At 39.4% G+C, this 21,567-nt stretch overlaps 1 protein-coding gene across 5 annotated transcripts in view; it reads right to left on the bottom strand.

Moving 5' to 3' along the window:
* LOC124596532 (lethal(2) giant larvae protein homolog 1) overlaps nucleotides 1-21,567 on the bottom strand; it is a gene marked incomplete in the record, with an annotated part of 348,831 nt that overhangs the window by 57,940 nt on the left and 269,324 nt on the right. For 2 of the 5 annotated variants that reach the window (XR_006978317.1, XM_047135705.1), the window contains 1 exon segment: nucleotides 16,921-17,034. Coding sequence is in view for 3 of the 4 variants with exons in the window: in XM_047135705.1 (XP_046991661.1) it covers nucleotides 16,950-17,034 (85 nt within the window). 5 annotated transcript variants of the gene reach the window in all.

Genomic DNA, 21,567 nt, shown 5'->3' on the forward strand with positions numbered 1-21,567 from the left:
ATAATGAGTAAAAAATAGAACACGGATAAGCTATTATGAACAGCAAAATCAACACATTATTGCACCCAGGTAGACATGAAGTCCACACCCTCCACAGATGAGAAGAAGATTGAGTAAATGTATGATGAGTTAAAAGAAATTATTCAGATAGTTAAGGGAACCAAAAATTTAATAGTCATTGGGGGCTGGTATTCAGTAGTAGGAAAAAGAAGAGAAGGAGAAGTAGTAGGTGAATATGGACTCAGGGAAAGGAATGAAAGAGGAAGCCACCTGGTAGAATTTTGCACAGAGCATAGTTTAAGCACGGCTAACATTTGGTTTAAGAATCATAAGGGAAGGTTGTGCATGTGGAAGAGACGAGGAGACACCAGAAGATTTCAGATTGATTGATTATATACTGGTTAGACAGAGTTTTAGGGACCAGGATTTAAATTGTAAGACATTTCCACAGGAAGATGTGGACTCTGACCACAAATTATTGGTTATAAACTGCAGATTAAAACTGAAGAACCTGCAAAAAGGTAGGAAGTTATGGAGATCGGTTTCAGAGGGAGCATTAGGGAACACTTGACAACAACAGGGGAAAAGAATACAATAGAAGAAGAATGGGTAGCTTTGAGAGATGAAATAGTGAAGGCAGCAGAGAATCACGTACGCAAAATGTTGAGTAGAAATCCTTGGTTGACACAACAGATACTGAATTTAATCTATGAAAGGAGAAAATGTAAACATGCAATAAATGAAGCAGGCGAAAGTAAGTCTAAAAAAATGAGATTGACAGGAAGTGCAAAAAGGCTAAACAGGACAGGCTAGAGGACAAATGTAAGGATGTTGAAGCATATATTGCTACGGGTAACATAGAAACTGCCTACAGGTAAAGACCTTTGGACAAAAGAGAACCAGGTCCCTGGTTTGACACACACACACACACACACACACACACACACACACCCCAAGAACTCAGAGCTCAGATGGAAAACCAGTTCCAAGCAAAGAAGGGAAAAGGTGGAAGGAGTATATAGAGGCTCTATACAAGGGAGATGTCCTTGAGGGCAATAATATTATGGAAATTTAAGAGGAAATAAAGGAAGATGAGAAGGGAGATATGATATTGCGTGAAGAATTTCACAAAGAACTGAAAGGCTTAAGGGCACATTGTACATGAAATTCGTTGAAATTTGACATTTTCTGTTTTCCACTCCATAATGTATTTTGGACTTTCCTGAACATTTTGATATGTAATACATTAAAATCAGACAATTGTGAGACCTTCAAATAATATTTTGAATGTTGAAGCGTGACTATCAAATTTCGCGGCTACGCATATACTGCCACAGTTTAGCAGTCATATCTTGGGAATCACACAATCTAGAAGGCTGTGAATTGCTTTGTTTTGTGTCTACTGCTATGTTTGAGAAGTTGGCTTTACGGATAAACAAATCAGTCCTTTGTTTCTGATATTAGTTTTCATTGAAAGTAGTGTGATTATCAGCTATTTTTGTAGTAAGCTAACTTCAATTGCTTTTTATACGTAAATAAAATGACTAACCGTAAAAGTAACTTCAAGAAATGCAAATTTGCAGGTAACAGATATGAGAGACTTGCATTTTCTTCTGAAGTACTTGGAAACACGTGTGCTAACAGTGAAGGAAACCATGATTATGTTTCTGAAGTGATCACGCCCCCAGTGTATCCAAAAGGAAAGTAACTTTAGGAACAAGTGACAGTGGTAAAAGTATCGATATCATGGACAGTAATGGAGTTAGTCAAACCTATTTATAGAGATTTGGCAAATCCTGAGCTACTAAAGAAGTGCTTACTTGGGAAGACCCAGAATGTAATTGAGTCCTTCAATAACGTCGTGCGGTGCTGTGTGCCTAAAAATGTATTTGGTGGCCTTGTGACTCTAAAGTTGGCAGTGTCTGATGCTGTAATAACTTTTAATGGAGGGAACTAAGAAAGACTTAGGGTTCTGGAGAACATTCAGGTAAGATCTGGACAGAACACAGCTAAAGGACTGTGAGAACTGGATGAGCTTTGTGTATGTGGAGCAGAGGTAGCTGCCCCGCAAATGACAAAAAGAAGCAAGAAAGTAAAAGGAGAGGCAAGCACTGGACTTTTGGGGTGCTGAAGAAGACACAGAATATGGGCCAGCGCAATTATGGTGCATAAAAGACGCAGAAATGTAAGTCTGTAAAACAAGTTTTAAACCTCAATACCTCTGAACCACATTTTTTGCAATAAATGACCCATTTTCTAAAAAAAGTACTGATGGTAGAGACATGAAATTTTCACAGCATGCCAAGTGTGAGAGTCAACACATATGGAACTAAAATAATTAAAATATCCTGAGTTGTTTTGTTTTTCTGTTCATTTATTTACAAAATTCTTCAAAAAATTGAGTGTTTAAGAGGAGGGGGGGAGGGGGGGGAGAGAGAACAACAACAACAACATGCCCCACAATACAATTTTTAAAAAGTTTCCAAGATAATGAGTCACAAAATTCGATAATTTAACTTTGGCGGCATAGGACATACAATGTTCCCATAATTCGAAACAAGGCCCTGGGAGTAGACAATATTCCATTAGAGATACTGATAGCCTTGGGATAGCCAGGCACGACAAAACTCTTCCATCTGGTGAGCAGGCGGACGAAATACCCTCATACTTCAAAAAGAATACAATAATTCCAATATCAAAGAAAACAGGCGTTGACAGGTGTGAAAATTACCGAACTATCAGTTTAATAAGTCACCGTTGCAAAATACTAACACATATTTTTTTACTGATGAATGGATAAACTGGTAGAAGCCGACCTCGGGGAAGATCAGTTCGGACGCCGTAGAAATGTAGGAACACGTGATGCAATACTGACCCTATGACTACTTACAGAAGATAAACCTATGTTTATGGCATTTTTAGATTTACAGAAAGCTTTTGACAATGTTGGCTGAAATACACTATTTCAAATTCTAAAAGTGGCAGGGATAAATACAGGGAGCGGAGCTATTAACAATTTGTACAGAAACCAGATGGCAATTATAAGAGTCGAGGGGTATGAAAGGGAAGCAGTGGTAGAGAAGGAAGTAAGACAGTTGTACCCTATCCCCGGTGTTATTCACTCTACATATTGAGGAAGTGGCAAAGCAACTAAAAGAAACATTTGGAGTAGGAACTAGCGTCCAGGGAGAAGAAATAAAAACTTTGACGATGACATTGTAATTTTGTCAGAGACAGCAAAAGACTTGGAAGAGCAATTGAATGGAATGGGCAGTATCTTGAGAGGAAGATATAAGATGAACATCAACAAAAGTAAAACAAGGATAATGGAAAGTAGTTGAATTAAATCAGGTGATGCTGAGAGAATTAGATTAAGACATGAGATACACAAAGTAGTAAATGAGATTTCGTGTTTGGGAAGCAAAATAACTGATGATCCTCGAAGTAGGGAGGATATAAAATGTAGACTGGCAATGGGGAGAAATGTGTTTCTAAAGAAGAGAAATTTGTTAACGTCAAATATAGATTTAAGCGTCAGGAAGTACTTTCTGGAGTATTTGTAAGGAATGCAGTCATGTATGGAAGTGAAACGTGGACAATAAACAGTTGTACACAAGAAAAGAACAGAGGTTTTTGGAATGTAGTCCACCAGAAAAATGCTGAAGATTAGATGGGTAGATCATGTAACTAATGAGGAGGTACTGAACAGAATTGGGGAGAAGAGAAATTTGTGGTACAACCTGATTAAAAGAAGGGATCGGTGGGTAGGGGACATTCTGAGGCATCAAGGAATCACCAATTTGGTACTGCAAGGAAGCGTGTGGGTTAAAAACCGTAGAGGGAGACCAAGAGATGAATACAGTAAGCACATTCAGAGGGATGTAGGTTGCATAGCTACTAGGAGATGAAGGGACTTGCACAGATAGATTAGCATGGAGAGCTGAATAAAACCAGTCTTTTGACTGAAAACCACAACAAAATATCATGTTCCAGAATTTCCTACGTGACTGTTGTAGTGCATTATATTTTTATTTCCACTTAAATAGTTTGTGTAGCTCCAGTGAGTTCACTATGCAAAGTGCTGTGCCACATATTGTTTGTGTGTATATGGTGCACGTGTTGAATACTAAAACTAATGCAATGTGAGTGCAGTAACCTCTACCTATACACAGCATGTGATCATTTTGCTGCCTTATAGCTAATGCTGTCACAACATGTCTGCCTGAGTCGTGGCAGCACTAAGGCTGCTGACTACCGCACTCCACCCATTCACTGCAGGTGTGCATGCGCTGGTGTATGCTCATGCACTGTAACAGCTGAGCCGCCTGTTGGTAGCTCTACTGATCTGACACCTGCTGCCAACCACCACAATTGCCAGCACATCTCTGTCAAAAATGTTGTGCAGGCAGCTGCTACAAAGCTCACGCCATTTTCCCCAGCTGTGAGACTGCCAGGCGGTGTACCATCTAAACAACGTACTACGACTGCTGCTTTGATGGATGCCATGTGTACTCCACGATGTGATGTACTCTTAACAGTGCATTCCGTGACCTCTACTACATGATGTCCTCTTTGCTACAATATCTCCAAAGCACATGTATCTACAATGAAGTTTAAAAGCAGAGAATATTTCAGCAGTGAATTACATAATGCATCACGAAAGTAAATTGATATAAAATGGGAATTTACCACTGTTGAAGGTATTTTTGAACCACACTCTAATCTTTATTGTGAACTTAATGAGCCAATGTTTGAGCTCTTTTTTCTGACATGCTGTATAACGTAACGATTTATTAATATTGTTTGATTGCGTCTCCATTTATCTCCTTCCACTACAATTCATATACTCCTGTCTGGTGTTTTCTGCATCTTCTGATCTATCCTTTTCATGTAATTAAATTTTATAAATAAAAAAATTATTAGGGTAAATTTTTGCATCTCAACTGTTACAGCAAACAACTGCACCGACTGATGAGAATCTTAAGCCATGCAACCTTAGTGTTTAGAGATTGTGTTTGCTTTAATTTGACTTAACTGCATAAAAGACTGAGTGTTTATACAGAAGTAGTTGAGCTTGTTTACATGAAGGTGGCCTTTGTTTCTAATTACTAACTACACTCCTGGAAATTGAAATAAGAACACCGTGAATTCATTGTCCCAGGAAGGGGAAACTTTATTGACACATTCCTGGGGTCAGATACATCACATGATCACACTGACAGAACCACAGCCACGTAGACACAGGCAACAGAGCATGCACAATGTCAGCACTAGTACAGTGTATATCCACCTTTCGCAGCAATGCAGGCTGCTATTCTCCCATGGAGACGATCGTAGAGATGCTGGATGTAGTCCTGTGGAACGGCTTGCCATGCCATTTCCACCTGGCGCCTCAGTTGGACCAGCGATCGTGCTGGACGTGCAGACCGCGTGAGACGACGCTTCATCCAGTCCCAAACATGCTCAATGGGGGACAGATCCGGAGATCTTGCTGGCCAGGGTAGTTGACTTACACCTTCTAGAGCACGTTGGGTGGCACGGGATACATGCGGACGTGCATTGTCCTGTTGGAACAGCAAGTTCCCTTGCCGGTCTAGGAATGGTAGAACGATGGGTTCGATGACGGTTTGGATGTACCGTGCACTATTCAGTGTCCCCTCGACGATCACCAGTGGTGTACGGCCAGTGTAGGAGATCGCTCCCCACACCATGATGCCGGGTGTTGGCCCTGTGTGCCTCGGTCGCATGCAGTCCTGATTGTGGCGCTCACCTGCACGGCACCAAACACGCATACGACCATCATTGGCACCAAGGCAGAAGCGACTCTCATCGCTGAAGACGACACGTCTCCATTCGTCCCTCCATTCACGCCTGTCGCGACACCACTGGAGGCGGGCTGCACGATGTTGGGGCGTGAGCGGAAGACGGCCTAACGGTGTGCGGGACCGTAGCCCAGCTTCATGGAGACGGTTGCGAATGGTCCTCGCCAATACCCCAGGAGCAACAGTGTCCCTAATTTGCTGGGAAGTGGCGGTGCGGTCCCCTACGGCACTGCGTAGGATCCTACGGTCTTGGCGTGCATCCGTGCGTCGCTGCGGTCTGGTCCCAGGTCGACGGGCACGTGCACCTTCCGCTGACCACTGGCGACAACATCGATGTACTGTGGAGACCTCACGCCCCACGTGTTGAGCAATTCGGCGGTACGTCCACCCGGCCTCCCGCATGCCCACTATACGCCCTCGCTCAAAGTCCGTCAACTGCACATACGGTTCACGTCCACGCTGTCGCGGCATGCTACCAGTGTTAAAGACTGCGATGGAGCTCCGTATGCCACGGCAAACTGGCTGGCACTGACGGCGGCGGTGCACAAATGCTGCGCAGCTAGCGCCATTCGACGGCCAACACCGCGGTTCCTGGTGTGTCCGCTGTGCCGTGCGTGTGATCATTGCTTGTACAGCCCTCTCGCAGTGTCCGGAGCAAGTATGGTGGGTCTGACACACCGGTGTCAATGTGTTCTTTTTTCCATTTCCAGGAGTGTATATGAGTGCTTATCTTCTTGATTATTTAGTTGTGACCACAGCTTCAAAGTCAGATCAGATTCCTCCTTTTTCTCCTCTCTGTGTTCCACTGACAAGTTTTCTATGTACATGCATGTTACTACTTAGATGTTGCCTTCAAAATTCTATGGTTTTGTTAACATATGTCTTCCCACTGATTGAAGTTATGTTAATTAGACAATATATGCATTACATATAGGGAAGCCACAACGTCCATGATAGATTGTTCTTTCTTGCTCTTTGTAAACATTCTTGGACAACTTAAATGTTTCGTTTGGGGGTTGTTTTTAAATTTATTCCCTTACATTTCACTTAAGCATGAGGAATCGAAAGCCAAGAATTTAAGAATTTACCAATGATTTCCCTCTTTCATTAGGGAACAAATATAGTCTCTGTGAGCAACAGCAACTTGTGGTTAAACCTCTCTGGTTACAACTATCAGATACAACGCGGCTCGCTTTGAGCGCGCAGTGCAGCATTCGTGTATATTGATTAGAGCCAGCCAGTCATTAAGATAAAGGTGCCATAACACGTGCTGGGCCACAAGTGCAAACAGTGTTTAATGTTAGTGCAAGGGTAGGGAATGTCATCACAGAATGAATCATTTCAGAATGCAAGGTATTATTAAAATAGCGTGGCACGATTGCATTATCTGATTTCTTAACTGTCACCTACAAAGGCATTCATTCATAAATATATAGTTGCATCTTAGTCTGTTTTAAGGACTGCACTTCATCCATCAGTAGGTAAGTGTAATTACTTAGTCAACAAGTCACTATTACAAAAGAAGATGTGTTGTTACCAATTCATTGTTTAATTGTCTTAGAGGAGGAGGGGGTCTCTCAAATCATGGCTTGGTGTGGAACAAAAGGCTTCCATTATGTTGGTAAGAGCAAAGATAAAACTACAACGTAAAAGGATTTCACAAATTTATCAAAAAATATACTGGTTCCATTAGCACTAACATATGTGCTGCACTTACCCGCAAATGTGAATATGTTTACAGCAACAACACTTACATACATTTACTGCATGCTGTATCTGTGGACAATACCAGAGGAATATGTCCTCATTTGTTGACAGCATTCTGTAGGTTGTTCATAATAGCAAACAGTTTGCAGCAAAAAATGCATTTCACACTAGCGAAGATGACCAATTACTTTACAGTCCGTGTTCACTGAATATGGTTTCATTCTGGTCCATACTACCACCTCGAAATATGGACTTTTTTTAAGTACCCTGTATATTTATCTTACTGTATCGTGTGCCAGCAACGCCAACAGGTGGTATTCAACTTTGCAGTTGGCAGTGGTCATATCATTTTGGCTCATCAGTGCATATAAAATAATCTGGAAGTAATTCCAGTAATTTGTAGGGAGAGTATATAAACAATAGTCACAATTTTTCGTCAGCGCACTTCGCCAAAATATCCGTGCAGATGCTGCTATAGACTACTAGTTTGTTGTTATTCGACTTTTCTCACATCCGTCAAGGCTTTCCTTCAAGGTGGAATTTATGAAATATAATGAATGAATTAATGAATGAATGAGTGGACAAATACTCTTAGTATAAGCAATATTTGATGAGGAATAGTAGAATTTATTCACTAACTTCTAAAAACAATCGCTGGACTATGCCCGATATACAATGGAACTTCGATTTTATATTATCCAATTTTATGTTTCTCACAATTATACACCATAAATTCATAGCCCCTGTGAAAACCCCATAGGATTAATGCTAAAAATTTCCTGATTCTATGCTTCTTCCCAGTAAGGTTTACTTCGATTTTACATTCTTACCTGACGTCTCAATTGACTTCGTCCCATTTTCTTTGTATTGACATTTGATGTGAGTGAACAATGAGTTATAAGTGGCACAAAAGACAGATGGTTCACACCACGGTTGGTGGCTAGATTGAGGGAATATTTTTGGCCGTCGTGGAGAGGGGAGACGTGAGAGAGGAAATGATGACATAATCCACGAGAGGCGTTGTCAACGCACCTTGCAACGTTTAGCTTCACTGCGCAATTATGATACAACTACTGCTAAGTTGCAGCAGCAATGGAAAAAAAAGGACCATCGACGCAAAGTGTTCCGGATGGAGCCAACACGTGACAAGTGGGCCAACGTGCCACCCTTTCCTGGGCCATTTGTGTAGCTCAGTCTTGTTTCTTTTTGCATGTATTTCTGATGTGCTGTATTCAGTAACAGTGTCAATCATCAACCTTTTAAACTGAAGCACAAGTCTCTAAGAATATGCTTACAGACCTAAGCCTATTAAGCATTGCAAATTCCTGAAGTATTGGATTATAAAATATAAGCAGGCACACAAGCTATAAATCAAAGTCGATGTGAGAATTTCATTCTTATCCTCCTAAGTAGCAATTTTCCCAACACTCAGTAAATTCAACCGACATAACCAAATCTCAAATCCGTAAACAAAGAAGAAAGAAATTTCAAAATTTTATGTCATATAACTGATCTATTAGGGAAAAAGTGGGTTTTGCCATTAGTAATACTGCTGGGTACATAACTGAAAAAGCTATCACTTTTGCTAATGATGTATGAGGTAATTGATCCATTTCCCAACACACTACTGTCACAAATTTTACCTTAAAAAACACGCCGTTTTGAGGGTTCTTTAATTTTATGTTCATCTTGCAAACCGCAAAAATTAATAGCCTATACTGTGGAATAAACTGAAAACCGTGAAATATGGTGAAAACTGCCGAATTATAACATCTCGGATGTTTGTTTTCCACCTGCAGCCAATAGTTGTATAGCACAGTGAGGTCATGCTAATGCAGTGGCTTCAAGCATGTACAATGATAAACAACAAGCTTACTTGTCGGCTCATTCCAAGGTAGGGCTGATGTGATCAATGTATAGCAATGGGGTGACCACAGCTTCCATTTCAGTTTAATTTATATTGGTATACTGTGTATGCCCTACACTACCATGCATTTATTTTACTTACAGTAGTTTTGCTAGGAGCCTACCGACAGAATATGAAATGTATTGTGCCTCTACTGACTACAGCCAACATAGGCTACTCCATCTGCTATGTGTGGCACTACAATTAACAGGTCATATTCAATGAATGGTTGTGCAATAGCTTGTCTGTCTTTTGCAGTAGTCCTCAATGGTATTTTATGTGTTGTGATGGCAGACAGATTTTTATGAAGGTAACGAATTGCTGGGACAGGAAAACATCACTGAAATCACAGCAGACATAACTTTATTTCATGTTCACACGTATAAATAAGTACCACATGTGAAGGAAGTGTGCATATACATCCTTTCACAAAATCTGTTGTGTTTACGCTGCAGGAAATGACGAGTTCAAAGCACAAACAGTGAGTGTTGGAAATACTGCTCCACTTTACTCAGCACAATGAACAAGGAAGTTTACAAGCAATACACTACAGGTCACAGTGCTCGTGTCATGAGAGTATGCTGCACTGCTATTGGCTACAGAAGGAAAATTTCGTCTTGGTGTAGCAATTTTAATGGCCAGTAATGTAATTTCCTTCACTTATACAGATTTTATACCATGTATTGGAGAGGATTATGATTTTTAATCGTATAAGCCAACTACATATGTTTTTACTCGTATTTGGGAGGTTTTTAATGTTTTCCTCAGTTCTGCATTTTTTAAGTCTGGATTGTATGATCTAGGGGTTTCAGTGTATACACAAATTAGGAAACCACTGACTATAGCTACTAAAAACAATGGAAGGGACAAAGGCAACCTTTCACTGTATAATTGGTGTGCTGGTTGGTAGACACCCATCAATTCCACGCAATTATGTTTGAGGCTTTTCATATGTAATTAATACTTAAAACTGTTACGGGGTGTAACATCCAACATTAATCCTGCTTATTCCAAAATTGTTCTTTCATTTCTGAACCCTTACAACTGAATACACTCAATATTTTCTATTCATATACATTTATAATGATAACATCTTCCACTGTGTTATTAGTTTTATTTACCTATGACATGTTTTGGTGATATGAATGTCATCCTACACAGTCTACATTAAATAATGCATTATACTACACAATTTCACCATTCCTGAACCTATCATGTAACACGATTAGTCCACAAGTGCCTGCTTAATTATCTCAACTGTTCTTCTTAGATACACAATTTTCTCTACGTTGCTTTGTTACCAATAGGATGTCACTCTCTCTGCACATCAAGCTTATTGGGATCCCTCTCCAGTTCGCATACTTCACTTAGTTTGATGAAGTGTGTAGACTAGAGCATCATAGGTAGCCTTATTTAATCTATTATATTACAATATAATGTAATTGGCCAGGTAAAAAATCTACTCACCAAACATCAGCAGAAAACACACATAAAAGGAGGTGTGGTGTCACAAGGCTTAGCCCTGTCCCACCCCACATTAAATCGACCAAGACTTATACGAATAATTGTAAGAACAGTTATTAGTATTATGTTCTTTAAGTTTGTTTTTGGGTTTTCAGAAATACTGTGGGAAGAAAGTTTATTTATGTTGCAGATAACGTGGAAGACGTTGCCCAACGATCACCACGAAAGTTCGATGTAGCGGCAAGTGGGCAAGGAATAAAACGAATGCTGCAAACTACCGCGAGCCATGGAAGAGCCTGGGCCACGAGGGCATCGAGCTTCCTAGGTTGTTGTTGGACAACATCAAAGGAAGAGATATTCTACTTCCTCTTTGTAAACAGATCGATCGAGTCTTAAAAGGTTCATGTAAAACGTATAGGTGGGTGACACATTAGGTGGGACCCGATGCCTGTAATACTTCCACAGTTATTAAAAAGTTGTTAAACGGCAAAACCAATAGTTCATCATTTATATAGATAAAAAGTAGTAAAGATATAGGAAAGGGAGAGCTGCGGCATCAGAACTAAAAGTGATACATCACTCAGCAACGAAGGACGACGTAAACAGCGGGCGTTACGTGGTGAAAACAAATCAACTGATAAAATAATAAGTCTGTAATTAAGCATAAAGCCACGTAACACTGCAGATGTTATAATTAGGCAAGCTTTCGGAGCCAGTGGCTCCTCCTCCTGGCAAAAGGGTTGAAGGGGAAGGAAGAGGGGTGAAGGAAGAGGACTGGAGAGGTCTAGAAAAGGGGAAAAGTCTAGCCTGCAGGCAGAATTGAACCTTGATCCTTTTCCTTTACGCCCTCTTTCTTCCGCTTCTGCCAGAAAGGAGGAGACATTGGCTCTGAAAGCCTGGCTAATTATAACCTCCTTTTATGCATTTGTTCTGCTGCTGCTTGGCGAGCAGATTTTTTCTATCTACCAAATTACATTACATTATCAAAAACTGATTGCTTTCATTGTTCTATGTTACTACAAATAACATTCTTACTCTTTATTAATACTTTTTACCATATGTTTCAGTTTTAACCAACTTAGCTACAAGTGTTATATCCCACCCCCTTGCAAGTGACACATTGTACACTACAGCATCTGACAGTGACTGTCACAAGAGGAACACAGTCCTCCTAAGGTTATTGTAGCCTAATAGGTTTCAGACCTTTCTGCACAACCCTATGCTAAACAAAACCCTATTCATTCAGGATAACATGGCCCGTACGCAGAAATACATTCTTGTTCTTAGCACTTTGCAAATCCACCACTTTTTTCTGAAGGGGCGACGGCCTCAACTGCTTGTTGCTCATTGAGCCATGTGCTTCATCAGTTATGGTCAATTCGTTCCCTGCCCACATTAAACACAGTGCAGGAACAGATGCAACCTTTCTGAAACAATGTAAAAAGAACTATATGGCAAAAAAATTATTCTTACACAACTCATAGCCTCATTCGTCACCTTCATGATATGAACTGCCTGTCATTTTCTGTTATTGTGATATTTCTGTATTGAGAAAGGTACCATGTAAAATTTGAATATGTTGCAATGAAAAATAGTGGTCCCTACGAGTTTGCACTTGGTGCATGTTAGACCACATATTCCTGCATAAGAAATGGACCTAACATGTTGAATTTTTGAGGCGAGATCTATATCTATCGCCAATCACGAGAAATTTTTTTTATATAATGCATACGCTTTCAATTGTGTGTGCAAATGCAGTAGAATGCCAGTGAAATATTCATAACATACTCCGCATCTCAAACAGTTCAAGATACCGAAAAGAATTTTAGACAAATGATAGCAGATAGTAATTTGCCATAAAGCTAATACGCAAAAATTTCTGAGAGATAGGAGTGATTACAGATTTTTTTGGTTAAACAATATAATTATTTTAACAGCTATTGATAGCTGGTGAAATAAGGAAAAGTATGCTGTTGCAACAACATAAATGAAGGAATCTTACTTTTATTTTTATAATGAGCATGACTTTTTCATAAATTATTAACCTTCTTTCTCAATCGTTTAATTAATAGTAAACTATTTCAGGATTCTGTCGCAGTTATAGCTGCATTAGTATGTTAGTGAGGTGGAACTGCACAAACCCCACTTATATTACCAGTAGGCTTTAGCCATTTTTATTATCTTTCCAATTGGACGATCAACCAAGAATCATTTTCAAGCGCATATCTTAAGCTTCCATCTTCATTTCACATTGTAAAATGTCACTGGTAATGTGGACAGGTGTAATCATACTTCTGTACTTATTTGGCATAAAAACAGTACACTAGTGTACATGACTACATCCATTAACTGACACAAACAGCTAATGAACAGTCTAATATAGTTAATGTTCCATCATATAAAGAAGTAAATGTAGATATTCTTTTGTATAGTATGATAAATGTTATATTTGCCTAAAGATTTTGAATTGTATCACCAAAACTGGTTACAAATAAAAAAGTAATACAAGCAGCTTAAGGTATTATTATTCCACATAATATTTTCTGTTCTCAAATTACAATGAACTTCCTTGGTGGTCTCTACAGCTTGTTCTTCTATCTTTTGCTTTGTCGGTCTCATACGTTATTTTCCTTGTATCATGTGAGCTGATAAACCAAATGCACCAAGTCTGATGGTCATCTCAAGGAGAGCGACATAATCTGATTGTCAATTCAAGTAAGAGTCTTCAAGCTGTAATTAATAGATTTCAGCTATCAGTAGCCCTTTTGAAATTTTATTGGCAGATCTAGATTCCAGCTAAAAACTAGCCATTCTCAATGCACTATCATTTTTGATCAATGCATACCTACTATGATTATTCAATGAACTGTGGATGAAGTCCGACCAACAGGCATTACATGCATTGATCAGAAATGATAGTGCATTGAGAATGGCTAGTTTCTAGCTGAAATCTAGATCTGCCAATAAAATTTCAAAAGGACGACTGACAGCTGAAATTTATTATTTACAAATCAATATAACAGTCGCTGCGTGCAACAACCTCTGAATGGAGGGTAACCTGATGAAGTCTTCAAGTTTATTAGAGGTGTCTGGTTAGTTAGCCGTTATGTGCATTATCACTAATAAAAAATTAGTGTTACTCATACTTAGTTGCATTCTTCAACTGTTTTAGGATGTTCCTTTTCTTACATCTCTTATAACCTATTATAACTTAAACTTCCTGTAATACTTCTGCAAATATTCATCAATTCACCATAATTTTCAGACTAAGAAGAACTCTTTATGAGCCTCCTACTACCAATGTAGGAAACTGTTGCCCTGATGACTAATTTATGTCAACTCTTCTTTCTTCCTGTCCATCTCAAACGTGCAAGTATGTACAAGGTTCCCCCCTCCCCATACCTAACTCACTAAATGTTAAACCAGTACAGCCTGATTGCTATTCTATTCTCTCAAAACTACCACACATTCTGCAGCAATAAACGACGATCATAAAGGATCATTTTAACACTAGCAGTAGATGATACCACATTTCCGAAAATTAACGTAAGGGACCAATTTATTTCCTTATTTTGCCCAACACTTTGAACACATTCTCGACAACTGTGTATTTATATTCTGCAAAAGGGAACTAGTTCTTTGACATGTAAGTTATCATAAATAGGATCCAATACGTTCTACTCCCCCCCCCCCCCCCTCTTCCTGTTTCACCCTCAAATCAGTCAACAATCTGCTGTGCGTGTTCTGTTTGCTTTTCTTATAATCTCATTACTGCTTCCTTAATATGTATTCCTTTCCTTCTTAGTCTGACCTCTTTTTTCAGTTCACATCTTTCATTTATTTCATTTCTATGCTCTTTTTGCATACACACTTCTTGCTGAAAATTGAAAACACTTTGCAGATGTCCTTGCACCATGACAGAAAAAAAAGAAAAAAAGGGCGTACTTAATACAAGGGCGTGCTGAAAAGTAATGAGTGTGAAAATTTTGCATTAAAATCCTTTAAGCTTTTTGAATAAAAAACAAACATTATTAAGATTCTACGCAATTATTCTTCATGTCTACATATATATTTCACACTGTAGGCACCCTGACGACCAACACATTTCTCCTATTGAGAGACCAGTTCCTTGATACTGTCACTGTAGAATTTTTGAGTTTGCTGACAGATAAACATCTCCACCTCTGCTTGCATAATATCACCACTATTTAAGTCAAGTTCTTAAAAAATATTCTCTAAGTTTTGAAAACAGATGAAAATCAGATAGGGACAAGTCAGAACTACATGGAGGATGATCTATGACAGTGAACCCAAAGCGCCGGATTGTTGCAGATGTGAGCATGGACTGGCATTGTCGTGCCGAAGGAGATTGTGCTCCATGTGTGGACAATCTCTTTGAATTTGAAACTCCATTACAGCATGCTGTTTCTCTCACACTGACATAACTCCGTTGCACACCATGTTATAAGCTACAATTCTGAACCCACTACTAGCAGGGTGCTGCAAATGTGCTGACGCAAAGAATAAAGATGAAGAAAGTTATTAATATTTGTTTTATGCAAAAAGCTTTAAGAGTTTTCACTAAAAACTTCAGAAGCATCACTTTTCAGGAGGCCCTCCTACCTATAGCTTATTATCAAATAAACAAAGATTTAAATCTCTGGCAATAACACTCAACTTCTGCTTTTTAGTCTCTCATCCCATGCACTACACATTATTTTCATTTTTCTCATTCTTATGTTCATCCAGTAATGGATCAACTTTTCTGACATCAATTCTTACACCTCTCCTACTAGTATTTCCTATCTATAAATTGATTCCTGATGACATACTCCTGAGGTGAATGGATATCTTCAATAATTTCTCTCAATTACTTCTTATACTGATTACATATTTCTAACTTGTGTCGGGAATATCTCAAATTTAATCTTGCCTGGACATTTAAACTGATGGTACTATTTTACTGCCACTATCATACAAGCCAAAGCAAAGTGCATAGCATAACTGGTGCAGATAGGTGTAGAGGCATTGGATGTAGTCAAGGGAGGAAGGATGATTTGAGACAGGTGCACATTGATTATGAAGATCAGTAGTTGTTAGTGAGAGAATAGATGACGTTTCTGCCTACACATGGAATTATCAGTAATGGTCATGCAATATTTCTAATTACTCTAGTTTGATTGCCTGATAAACTGTGCATGCAACTGTAATTGATTTAACACAAGGTGAGAACAGTTTGTACACAGCAAAAACTTCACCTTAGAATGTTCATAAAAACACCCTGCAAAATGTAACTGCAACATATTTTAACAAATTACTGTGAATGACTGTGTAAGTTGACAGTATATAATTGCTGGAAAGTCATTTTAAAAAAATGGAAAATTTGTCTCGGCTAAGAAATACGTATTAGAGCATTTGGGGGGAGGGGGGGGGGGGGGGGGAGGGGGGGGGGAGATAGAGACAGACTGCAGAATTTTATATTTCCTGTGAGTGATATGCCCAGAGGAAAGCTCAAAGTTATCAACAACAAAGCTACCATACTTATTATAGGGCATAAAACTGTAAAAGTATATTGAAACAAATCACATGCAATACACACAAAAAGGAAATGATGTTTTGTTATTTCTCATATGTAGAAAAGCAAACCATACATACAACTTTGTGAAAAAAATGCGAAATAAAAAAATACAAAAGCTTTTAACTTTTTAAGATTGCCACCTTAAGTCATTTAAATAAATGAATAAAATGCTTAAATTTACAGATGAGATAGTAAAATAATACTGAAGTATTCTAATGCCTTCATAAAATTAGATAAGAGCATTGTAGCGTAATACACAGGGAGCTTTACACTAAATTGCCAGTGGCACTGGCAACTCCAGTATATTTCAATATACAGATAAACAATCCTCATTTTGTGAAGCAGCTGACAAATTAATACTACTCTCTGTACAGTACAGTTGTTTCATCATGCATTTCAGATGCAGTAAAAGAGGAGGAATGTATAAAGTAAGAGAAACTAACTGTCAGCAGAGTTGATGACCGTTGTTTCACTACTGCTGATGATGGTGGTCTTCATCACAACTGACTGCATCTCTGTTGTCCGGGAGTTCAGCTCCAGCCTCTCCGTTTTCAACTCTGTAACACGGCCATCCTCTGTGGCTGTGGATGTGCTGCAACATCACCAGCTACATACAAATCTGATACTATAATGTACAGCACTGTTTCTTATCATTTCAGAAAGTATTGTTTCACATAATGATGTGAGTTTTCAATGTGGTGTATTTCTTCCAAAGCCTATATGTAGTAAGAAATTATAAAAAAAATTAGAATAATACATTAAAAACCTGTCACCATTAATTTTATCACCAGATTTTATTTCTTTTTTTTTAATACTGCAGTACCAAAACTGAATTATAATCTGTGAGTGTGAGTTGTTCCAAGAATATATTTGAAAAAGTATGTACAGCAAACACTGTGCAGTAGTGGAAATAAGATAAACACAAGGTTTATTTCATCAAATGCCTGCCAGTGAAGTAAACCTGTCTGTCAGTTTATGATCAGTTTGGACCTTGTAGCAACCAATACATCATTCAATAGATTCCGATGCACTAACACAGTGCAGGAAGTAAGTCAACATCTTTTCATTCCAAAGGGCGTCTGAAATTAAGTGTCAATTTGAAATGGTAGAATTTGCAATACTAAATGGCCATGGCACTGCTTAAAGAACCATTCAGATACGATGCACTCATGGAGTCAGCAGCATAATAGAATAAAAATCAACAGATGATGATTTCTCCAGGGGCTGATGGTACGAGCATTGCTTACTGGAGGTCAAATTTGACTTTAGTTCTGAGATTTAACTCTGTTCATGATTCCACTCCATTGTGCGACACTACGATTTGGTCCAATTAAGGAGGTTCAGTGTTGATCTAAATGCTTAGAAACACTGCTAAAATTGGCTACTGACACAATTATTGTGTTTTGACATCAGTATTTACTACTGAAGATATAGTGTTAGAAAAAAAGTTAAACAAACAAGACACAATAAAGGCAACAAACTGATAAAAGTTACACAATGAAGAAGAACAGGTATGGATAAAAGTTGCTGTTGATTTTAATTCACAGAATATAAGAGAACTTGTGACCGTAAATGTCTGAAAATGTGTTATGACAATATTAAGAAAAGGAATAAGAAAACATTCACAGATGAGAGCGTATAATTGTAAGATGCATTTGAAATTCATTAAATTTCATCTGTATGTAAATTACATATGCTATGTAAACTGGAGCAAAAACAATATCAAAACTTTTCGAAGTCGAAATGCATAAAGCTAGAAGCAGTAATTTTGTCAGGCTTACTGTTATCAGAAATGGGCAGAAGCTAAATGCACGCGTGAAGCCCCAATTTATTCCTATTTCCCACCACTACAATGATAATGGCGATTATCATCTCCGAGTTATATATGGTGAGATTGCATACATTTTAATACCCCCAGATACATTTTTAGGGTTGTGTATCTCTGGACTTAAAGGATCACTTTTTCAGTTTAAATTATTTCTATTACAACAGTTTTCTGTCCTGCCAGCTGTGATTTTGAATTGTGCTAGGATTTTGTTGTCATTGAATCATTGGTTCACTAAAGTGCACTGAAAATTGTTATATTGTCTTAATAATTGGGAAACTCGGCATTGCCAGGATGTTTAGGTACAGCTGTGCCCCAGATTCATAAGCACGAAATTTATTTTTGACTTATGAAGCTTCTTTGTATACGTGTCAAGATTATAGCTGGGGACATGAGCCAAGAGCTGGTTTGCTTCAGTAGTATGGAGAGAGCCTCATAGAGCTGGCCATGCAAAAACAACTGACACTAAGGTCCACACCCATAACACACAGCGTGCTTAAACCCGCAAACAGAAAGACACAAGATGAAACTTTAAATTACAATATATTTTTTCCTCTATGATCTGATCTTGATGAACTAAAGTCTATACGTTGCCCCCAAGTTACACTTAAGTTACCTGTGAAAACCTAATGAAAATTTGCCCATAGTTTTGGATATTAGCACGTTCGGACACGGACACACACACACACACACTGCTTTTGGCAGTTTTATTATTAGCACAGATATGATGGATACATCACATGTACCTGGATTACTGATCAGTTAGACACAAGCATGAGTAGTTGGGTAGTGTTGTTAGTAGTTTATGTCATGGTGTCTGGATATAATTGGCAGTTAGAGAGCAAGGAGTAGTTAGCGGGTTATAACTTAAGTGTCTATCCTTGATAAGTCTCTTCTCTGTGTCTGCCTGCAACTCAACGTGTCATCTTTACAGTGAGTAGCAATCAATCCTTTCATAATATTGTTGATATTCCAACCAAGGCCTTCCACTGTTTGATTTTTGCCTAACAGCCTTTCTTCCATCCCACAACCCAGTGGTGCTTACCTTTGTTACTATTCTTCAAAGCAATAGTCTACTCAGTGTCTTTCCTGTGTTATTTCATCACCTTCCACATGCCCTGACACTATAAACCGTCTCATATGCACACAACACACGACTATGTGACCGAGTGGACTGTTGATGCAGCACCTCATGCCCCAAATTCTTCCTGCTGATAATTATAATTATTCCTATTATCATATTTCCTCCCTGATCCTTGTATATTTTCACGTTTTATTTTCCATATCTATCTCTGCCGCAGGAACTTGTCAACCTCAACTTAACCAATCCCCCACCCCCCCTTTCCTTATTCCAATATATGTGTGCTACCATGCCTCATCCATCTCCTGGGGGATGTGTGTGTGTGTGTGTGTGTGTGTGTGTGTGTGTGTGTGTGTGTGTGTGCGCGTGTGTGCGTGCGTGCGTGGGGGGGGGGGGGGCGGTGAGGGAGAAGTGCATATTTTTACATATTTGTAATTATGAAAAGGATCGATTGCTACTCACCGTAAAGACGAAACGTTAAGTTGCAGACAAGCACAATGAAAAGAAAATTATACACTTAGCTTTCAGCCAAAGCTTTCTTCAGAAATGGAAGGAAACACACACACACACACACACACACACACACACACACACACACACACACACATTTACACAAGCACCACACCTGGTTGTGTGCATGTATGTGTGTTTTCTTTTCTGAAGAAGTCTCTGGCTGAAAGCTCAGTGTGCAACAGTCTTTTTGTTGTGTGTCTGCAATTCAACAAGTCATCTTTACATTGAGTAGCAATCTTTCCTTTTCACACTATCCAGATCTCCTCACAGCCATCTAATGCCTTCATTTGCCCATTTCCTACCTCACTTCCTGTTTCCCAACTATATTCCTGTCATGATCGACCCCCTGCTCCTTCTCTCTGCACCAGTTCAGGAAAATATCCCTTTCTCTGGCTAAAGCCCATTTCAGTATCCTGTTCCTTAAATGCTGCCTAAACCATGGAATCACTCCAAATGGCCTAAACATAAAAATTCCTTTCTGCGAATCCCATCTCTCCTTTCACAATGACCTTCACCTTTTCAAATCCTGCCAACTCCTATCCCTTACAAACCTGGTACTGCAGAATCACACCTCCATGGCAAGCGCATCCCAGAACTGCCTAAGCTGCCTCCACAAAATACTGCTACTGTGCAAGCCCTAGCACATTATCACATCTCTAAAATTGAATTCCTTGCACTACAACACCTGGAAGAGACTCAAGACAACACCTTGGCAAGTTATCCAGCCTGCTGGCATCCAACTGCTGCCTTGGAGCACCACTATCCATTCACATCCTATCCAAAGTGTTCTTCAACCCCTCACAGCACCCAAGACCTCCACTTGTCACATCCCTCAAAACTCTCTACCAACACTCCACTAAACTCAGAGCTGGAACAATCACTATTGCTAAGCTTTCCACCCCGCCCCCTAACCTCCTGGATCCTTACTCCTCACTGACATCACTTCTCTATACACCAACATCCCCCAGGCCCATGGTCTTGTTGCAATTGAACACTACCTCTCCCAATGTGGTACAGACTCAATCCAACTACCTCACTCCTCATATATATTACTAGCTTTATCCTAATATACAACTACTATTACTACTTTGGAGTGAAGGCATACCAACAAATCGGTGGCATAGCTATGGGCACCTGCATGGCATCCTGCAATGCCAATCCGTTTATGGGCATCCAGAGGAAACTTTCCTAGCCCACCAAAACCCCAAACCCTGGGTCTGGTTTAGGTTTACTGATGGTATATTCATGTTCTGGACTCAGGGTCAAGAGACCTATTCCTCATTCCTTCACAACCTCAAAACCTCTCCCATATGCTTCTCCTGGTCCTCCTCAACCCAGTGTGCCTCCTCTCTGATAGCTCCATCTGCTCTTCTATCCACATTAAACCTACCAACCACCAACAGTACATGCATTCCAACAGCTGTCATCCCATTCACACACAAAAAATCCCTCCCATACAGCCTGGCCATCCAGTGGTGGCATATCTGCAGGGACAAGAACTCCCTTGCTCAGTATGCTGAGGGTCTCACCAAAGCCTTCACAGACAGGCTCTATCCTCTAGACCTAGTCTGCAAACAGATCTCCTGTGCCATTTCCCCTCACAACCCCAATCCTCCCACTACTCCCAAGTACTGGCCAAAAAGGAGTGCCCCATTTGTCACACAGTACCAC

This window comes from Schistocerca americana, chromosome 2 (assembly GCF_021461395.2).
Source record: "Schistocerca americana isolate TAMUIC-IGC-003095 chromosome 2, iqSchAmer2.1, whole genome shotgun sequence".
In the NCBI taxonomy this organism is placed as follows: Eukaryota; Metazoa; Arthropoda; class Insecta; order Orthoptera; family Acrididae; genus Schistocerca; species Schistocerca americana.